This window comes from Nicotiana tabacum, chromosome 3 (assembly GCF_000715075.1).
Source record: "Nicotiana tabacum cultivar K326 chromosome 3, ASM71507v2, whole genome shotgun sequence".
Lineage (NCBI taxonomy): Eukaryota > Viridiplantae > Streptophyta > Magnoliopsida > Solanales > Solanaceae > Nicotiana > Nicotiana tabacum.
The window spans coordinates 65,737,967-65,746,401 of record NC_134082.1 but is presented as its reverse complement, the minus strand read 5'-3'; the positions used below and the strand labels follow the sequence as shown (position 1 = coordinate 65,746,401).

The 8,435-nt window shown below is 34.7% G+C and overlaps 1 protein-coding gene across 1 annotated transcript; it reads right to left on the bottom strand.

The window, feature by feature from the left end:
• Positions 1-3,808, bottom strand: LOC107815565 (lipid phosphate phosphatase epsilon 2, chloroplastic). The gene is made up of 4 exons (XM_016641175.2): positions 3,331-3,808; positions 1,922-2,147; positions 488-561; positions 1-317 (listed from the first exon to the last, which is right to left on the bottom strand). The coding sequence occupies exons 1-4, from the start codon at positions 3,604-3,606 to the stop codon at positions 90-92; spliced, it is 804 nt and encodes a 267-aa protein (XP_016496661.1). The 5' UTR covers positions 3,607-3,808; the 3' UTR covers positions 1-89.
• Positions 3,809-8,435: the final 4,627 nt, after the last annotated feature.

The window sequence follows — 8,435 nt, the reverse complement described above, 5'->3', positions numbered from 1 at the left end:
TTTTGCGTGGAAATTATAAGCTTTGTATGGTTGATTAGTTGCTCTATGAATGATCAATGTTAGTGTTTCCTTTCTCACTATATAAAGAATCAGTTTTCCTCAAGAACCCAGTATCGAACCACATATAGGAGAAAGCTGACACAAATGGCAGCAGTGCCAAGAACGATAATAAGCCGAATCCACAAGTGGGATATAAATGCCTTCAGGACTACTGCATCCCACAACCAAAACCAGAAAACGGAGAAAGAGAATCCTAGCACAGCACCTACGGCTACTTGGCTGGTTGTGTGAAGCCGTTGGGAAACCCGTAGCCATGACTGCACAAACAGAAACAACGAGCATATCAGTTTATGGCTACAACAGTTACAACTAAACTAAGGTTTCGTGCAGAAACTCGGTTGACAGAAGGTAGAAGCCAGCTGCTCTACAAGCATATGAAAATAATTTGACAAAAACAAACTAAATAAAGGTTTGGCTGTACACTTACAAAGTAGGAGCCAATTGCAAAGATAAGTGCGCTAATGACTGCGGTTATTCCGTTTAACCCAAAATATTCTACCACTGTGACAAACAAAAAGAAAAGATGTATCAGAGGTTAGGTATGGAGAGTTTTAATGCCATAGCTGCACACAAAATTTATGAAACAAGAAAAGGAAACTTGAACTGTCAAACAAGGCGCAAACTCCCTGTGTCCTTTCTAGTGATCTTATTCATCAAATAAGAACCACATTGTTCTAAGGTATATCTGAGGCGATATAAATTCAATCTGAATCTATGACAATAGAAGAGCACTCGTGACCATGAACATTGGTAGCAGACAGGTTAATCAAGTTCAGAAGTTAACTTAACGTATCATGCTACCATTAATTTGGACATGCTAGTACTGCTAATGAAGTAAAGGCACAGTACTATCTGGACATGCTAATGAGTCGTATGCAATGTCAATAAGTCATAAAGTTTAAGTATGTGCAACAAAATCACATAGAACTATCACATAAAGGGAAGAAAGAGTGCAAATTCAGCACTGCGTCTCACTGTTTAAGGCCAAATTAGGATTACAATTTGCTAGGTTAAAAGCTTGTGGACTGCCTGGAAACCTTAGTATCTTACTCACCTTACATTATTAACATAGAGTTCCCTGTCAAGCCGTTTGGATTGTGCATCTTCGACACTCTTTACAAGAGTTTCAGTGTATTACTAGAGAAACTTTAAGCATGCATGTAGATTAAACAGATGAGAAGATTTTGAGCACTATTTTGTTGTAGCTTAGCTCTTCAGGCTTTAGAACTGGTATGTATTGCAAGAGATATTGAACTTTACAGCAGATTTATTCTATAGATTCAATAATGATTGAACAGTTCCCACCTAAGTTGCTCTGACACGGCAGTTTAGGTGCAGAAAAATAGCATACCTTATCTAGGAAATCAATCCTTTACTTATGTACAACTTGAGAATAAAAAAGAAATCCACTTTACGAGCTATACGTAAATATTCCACAAAATTTCTCATAATTTAGAAATATTTTTATGTTTTTATTTTTTTGAATTATTTTTAGCTGGATCCTCGCACCCGTACCAGGATCCGTATCCCCGAATCTTATAATTTACATTTCGAAGAATCCGACCTCTAGATCTCGCCCGTGTCGGACACCCGCACCCAGTGTCCGAGCAACTTAGGTTCTCACTTACATCTAACTATTGCCTAAAAATCTATGTAATGATCTATAACCGTGGATGAGTCCCTTTCTAGACGCAATTCACATTCTATTATATCCATGATCAAAGGAGAAAAGTCGTACAGATCAGTTAATTGATTGCTTAAAATCTTCTAGGAAGTTCTGACAGGGAATATGTGATAGATATGAAGAATATCTAAAATCAAGTATAATCTCTCCATCTAAGCAATTGGCTAAGAAAATTACTTGAGACAATACAGAATGTTGCTGCATAGATGATAGACTGTGCATGAGAAGATGGCATTCCAGGGTCTGATCTTAGCGTAGAAACGGGTCGCTCTTGGTTCAGTATTCTCTTCAGTACAGTTGAGAGCCAGGCATTCAGAACAGAACCAGAAGCAGCCCAAAGTGCTTCTGCGTCATGCCTCCAAAGGAAGATTATACCAAAAACTGCAGCCACCAGCCACTTACTCTGCATTTTAAGGTAATTACGAAATTAGAATGCTTTACAAGATTTTTCTCCAACCTCAAAAGTTTAAGCAGAAATGTCAGAGATGGATATAATCAGTTACATTCTTGCAAAAAAAAAAAAATTAGATCAAGTCATAACCAAAAGGAGTTCCCAAAACTTCAGGTCAAGCAAGCAGGTCTGCTGCACCAATCTGATTTTTGTGAGGGAACATATCATAAATTTATAGTGCAATTTCCAGAAAGTATGATGATTCAAACGATAGAGTTAAATTTGAAAGTCTTTTACACGACATTACAGGAAAGATCACAGCTTCATGGAAGGTATTCTTTCAGTAAGCACATATAGAGGGTCAGAGAATATTAGATAGCACCCTCGATGACTTCAAATTACAAGCTTAACATTAGCTGAAAATATGTGCGAGTTTGTAGGACCAAAACCCAACCAAACAACAAAATGGTAAACTAGTAGTAGTCTACTCCCTAGGATGCAGGCAGATTCTATTTAAAAGATTTAAAATTTTATGTTATCACGAGAATAGATACATTATAATATTCTCAAGTTCAGTTATTCCAAAACTTAATGAGTAACTCGTCTTGAGAATCAAGGGCTTGTAATAAAATGAACCAACAATATGGTTGCAGATGCAGGACTCTATCAGGGTAATTTTACAAGGTCTTCTAATTTTATACAACTCCAGATGTTAAAGCAAAATTCAGCATCAAACATGCTCCATAAGGCCACACTAATTCCAGTTTCAGCTTAAACTTCGCGTGGACAAGCAAAAAAAGATGAATAATGAGAACTCACTACTTTGTAGCCTGGGTACCTAAACATTAAACTAAAATTATTTTATTTTTTTGGCTAAATGTAAGGCAATTTATTAGAGCTAGTAGCCAGAAGATACTACAAAACACATCAACTTCTACATAAGACTTCAACTCTTTTCTGTAACATATCAGGTAAATCTAGGTATAATCAACACTATCCTATATCAGACTATAGCTTTATCTTAGAAACATTTAATTCAAACATTTATCAGCTACAAATGACAAGAATTCACCTCAATTGAATATTCAAATTAAAGAACAATATTTCCCTCTTTTCTTTTTAAAATTAACATTGTAAGCACAAAATAAATCAAGAAACGGTACGAACGGTTAAAATGGTAAGAAAGTAAACCAACCAACTTATTGAGAGTGGCGTTGAGTCCACCAGTAGCAGAAATTGAGGGCCCATCAATGAAAGCTTCTTGTTCAAAACCTCCAATTTTTACACCCACTCCATCATCACCTACACTGGCTTGACTTCTAACTAAATCCGCCATATTTGGATATGGGTATTTTTTATCACGGGATAAGAAAGTGAATTTACTACGGAAATTCAATTTAGACGTGGAAAATGATTTGGGTTTAGGGAATTGAATTAAGGGTGAAAAAACAAGGGTAGTTATGGTAGACATTTTTGAGGATTTTGTGTTGTATATTTTTTTAAGTTGAAAGCAGAGAGCCCCACTGGCACTGGCAGAAATATAATGGGACGAGTTCTCAACGTACACGAAGAAAATACAAGGTTTTGAGAATTTAAGTAGTAGAAGGAAAAAGAAAAAAAAAAGAAATTAATAACAAGTGGCAATCGTTAGTTCCTCAAATAAATGGAATCCCATTTTGTTGGTACGATTCTAGAGTTTGGCGCATAGCACTCATGATATAATTGAGCGAGTTCGGAACCCAATTGTGGTTCTTTTGGACTCAAAATATATAAATAGGTGGGGAAAAAAGTGACATTTTTATGTATAGCGCCACAATACTTGGCGCTATACAGTAACGTTAACTGTGCCGTTACTGTATAGCGCCAAGTATTGTGGCGCTATACTGAAAAAGCTGACACGCCCAGGTATAGCGCCACAATACCTGGCGCTATACATAAATTTTATATATAGCGCCTGGTATTTTGGCGCTATACTCCTTTTTCCTGGCCCCACCAACAATTCCTGACTTCAATAATTCAAAAGCATATAGTGCCAACTTTTTGGGCGCTATATATATATATATAAAAATATATATATATATATATATATAATTTGGCTAGTCATTCCCTATATAAAGAGGTTAGGATTGTATAGAAATTCATTCAAAAAAATTTTAACTCTTGTTGAAACGTTTATTGTTGTTAAATTCTCCAATATTTTTTCATTATGTCTGAAGAGCGTAGAATAAGAGTTTCATTATATTGGGAGGGAGGGGGGTGAGGTTGTGATGGAGAATAACTCTGTGGGCTACAGTTTACCTGCTCAGTGTCATGTTAAATTGCCACTTACAATAGAGTACGATAAATTGATATCGTTGTTATGCAAAAAAATGAGTGTGAGGAAACGTTTAGTGATACTTAAAGTAACTGGAAGATATCCGTATTCCGTCACTCCGCAAGGGGTTGCTTTTTACTCAGAGTTTTACATCGACGATGATGAAACTTTGAGTGATTTTCTGAGGACTCCGGACGAATGCCGGGAATTTCTTGTAATCACAATGTTGAAGATGTAAGTGAAGGTTGAAGTCGTTCCAAAAAACGAGGTTGTGCGTAGTAGAGATAACCCACAGTCATCGGGTGGTTATTCTAGAGCAGTTTTTGCCGGACAGGTTCCGAATGAAAGAGTTTTTCTTGATTTAAACTTATCACCGCCGGCGAATGAGCAACAAGAAAATAATTTATACCTTGCTTTCCATAATTACAAGACGAGTGGTAAACTTCAATTTTCATTTGTGTTAATTATGTATATTTTTGGTGTATTGAATTTGTATTAACGCTCATATATTTAATAGGGGGTACCGGCCGGATATGAATTTTACAAGTGGCACATCCGGTAGTAATCACCTAATTGAAAACGTCCATCATAGAATTTCATCACATTACGACTTGTAAGTGAAGTGATATAGCCATATGAAAAACATTTATTAATTCAGTAGCTTATATTTTTGTTGGTTGTGCAGTGAAAACGAGCAAGTTGAACCACCCGTACTCACTCAATTGACCGAAAACGATGTATTATATCGGGATCTGGTAAGCATAGAGTGAGGAACAGAACAGTGATTACGATAACAATGCCGATGAATCCGGAGACGAGACACCCTTTTTCGTGAGGATGGTGATGAGCTGAATGAGGAGGAAGGACCTGATTTGAAGAGAGTCCCTCCTAGACGAAGAGTGTACGAGTCCGAAGTGTCGTTTCATTCAAGGGATATTCTTTACATTGATAACTTGCCAACTGTGCCAGATGTGGAAGCTCTCACAAGGGATTTTGATGAAATCCGAACAGCAATGTGGGATGAGTCTAGACCAACGATGCTTGCAAAGGAGATGCTTTTTCCTCATAAAGTGCGCTTAAGCAGGGCTTGTAAAATGCACAATGTAAAAGAGTGTCGTGAGATGCAGGTATGAGAGTCAAGTCCGATGGTATACAAGGTTGTTTGCCGCAAGTGGTTTTGGCCATGTAATTGGATGTTGCGTGCACCAAGAAGAAGACAGGTATGTGGAAAGGGGGTAAATGCATTCCCACCCACACATGTAATTGTGGCGCTATACATAAAAATGTAACTTTTTTTCACCACCTATTTGTCTACTTTAAGTCCAAAAGAACTACATTTTGGTTCCGGACTCTAATTCAGGAAGCTAGCAGGTTATGCAGGTAAATGTTTACTTATATATAATTAAGAAAAATATAAAATAGAAAGGGAAAATTTCACATAATAACAACTGGACTACCTACTTTTTAATTTTATAGCTCATATTTTCATTTACAACCAACTAGCTCAAAAATAATAGGCTAAGATTCAACATCTAACTCCAATAGGTTCTCGAAATTACTATTTACATTTTTAAAAATATTGCTCAAGCTTTTAAGTTAATTTTCGAATCAGTAACTATGACTCAAATATCAGTTTAACAAACCAAATCTATTTGGGTAGTGAAAATTAGATTTTTAACAAGCTTAAGTATGTGAGTTTAAATTTCGAATTTGATTTTGTAAGAAATTAGGAGTGAGTGTTATTTTGACTTGTTAGAAATAGTATAGGGAGGTTGTATATAAAATTTGAAGTCATTTAGTGGAGATTTGGACTAGTTTTGAACAAGAATTGCAACTGAAAATCGTGGAAGAAGTTCGTTGCAGACGCTTGTATAAAAGTGTATAAGATGTGTTTATACATTTATATACACTATTATACAAGATTATACATAATTATACAAAAAACTAACTTCGCCTTATTCCTTGCGTTTTTTCTAATATTAACTCAAATCTTGCTCAAATATACTCTAAATCACTTCAAATTTAATATTTGAACTCCTTTTGATATTTTCGATCAATTGGAACAACGCCCAATCCAAACAACTAACAAACTCAAAAAATCCTATTTTCGAAAGCAAAGCTTTGAATAACTTTCAATGGTAGACTTCTACTCTTTAATTTCTTATATTGTAACCAGGTGACACAGTGGAAGAAGCAGAAAATACATGGCCCCTTGAAGCATATGTAGAAGACGTGAGAAGAAGAGAGAGTGAAAACAATGGTTGTGAGAACACAAATTTAACTCCATAGGTTTTATAAGCAATGGTTGTTAGAACACATATTTTGAATTTGCTAATGCTTTCAAAATATGCACAATATGGCTTAGGTCGGGTAAAACTTAAAAATATTGGCCATTTTCTATTATTGTGTGAAGTCACGTGTATTTTCTTGTAATTCTTTCAAATAAAAATGAATATAATTAAGAAAAGATATGAAACAATTTGAAATGGATCGTATAAGGAAAATAAAAAATAAAAAAGTTCAAACAAAAGTTTCCCATACCTAAGAGGAGAAGTTAATACTCATAAAAGACTAGGAGAAAAAGAAAATGAAAGGAAAAACATGACGATGTATAGGGAGTAATATGGGTAATATTTATGAGGTATATTAAGGAACTAGATGGGGTAGGACCATGCAAGCCCGGGCCCAACATTTTATATTATACTGTATTTTATTTTGACAAATATTATATGAATATCAAAACTCAAGCACAAGGGAAAATTGTATATATACTAAGACGTTTTATTACTAAATATTTGTCAAGTGGTGTTTGTGTACACGTTGTTATGATCTTCTTTAATCTCATGTAATGTAATGGTTGTGGATCAGATTATGTGTCTGGTTTATTACTGTGTGCAAATCTTTCATAAAACACAAGTACTGTAATTTAGTGGAATTGTAGCAGTAGGAAGTTCTAATTCCTAATTTTTCCAAAGATAGTGTGCAGCCAATAACTCCATACTCAGGCTGCTAGCATTTGAGAATTGATGAATAATTCTTATTTAAATAAGTGTCACGCCTGTTGTAACTTTCTTTTCTGGGAAAATAAAATTTATCACTAATTCATGAGAGAGGTCTCACTTTTTATAAGCACAACTGATGCATGAAAGAGTATATTGTCATCAACTAACACTAAGAAGCATATACAGACATCATAGACTTTTTTGTGGAAATAAAAGTTTAATTAATCACCACGAAACAAATACATTTACATCTATCAAACAGTCATCAAAACTCCATAACAGAACCCAGCCAGTCAATCCCATCTTATGAATCTGTATCTCTCATCCCCTTCATTTATCTATACATTTTGAATCTATACTACTGCACTTTGCCTGTTTATACAAGAGTTCTATCCAGTTTGTGCCATTGCTATGTTTTCCTCTCTTTATAACTGTGAGTACGTGATTTTTGCCTCACACGAATTACTCCAAAAGAATTCCCAAAATTAGGTCTTTTCTTTAATTATGTGTTATTCTAGGAATTACTGTGCGATTTTCCTGATTGTTTGCATGTTTTTATGTGCATGTTTAATTTTATTAATGCACTAAAAAAATACAAAAATATAGCATCTGCACTTAGGATTTGATTTTTTATATTTTTCGGGTTAATTTAGTAAATTGTTGTTTTACAAAATGAAAAATCACAAAAAAATAACGTATTTTTGCATTTTAGTGTTTAATGTCAAAATTTTGTGATTTTCTTTTAGTTTGGTATCTAATTATTTGTGATAATTACTACTTAGAGTTAGTTAGTATTTTTAGGATAATTTGGTAATTGAACATCAATGATTGAATAGGGGCTGCTAACAAATAATAGTGGTGCACTAGCTTTTAGATAAAAGCACTAAGTTAATGGACAATTAAAGAATGGAAAGGATAATTTGGTAGTGGAAATAACACTAATTAGTGCCCTTTAAAGGGCTGATCATCAGAGCTTAAAACGGA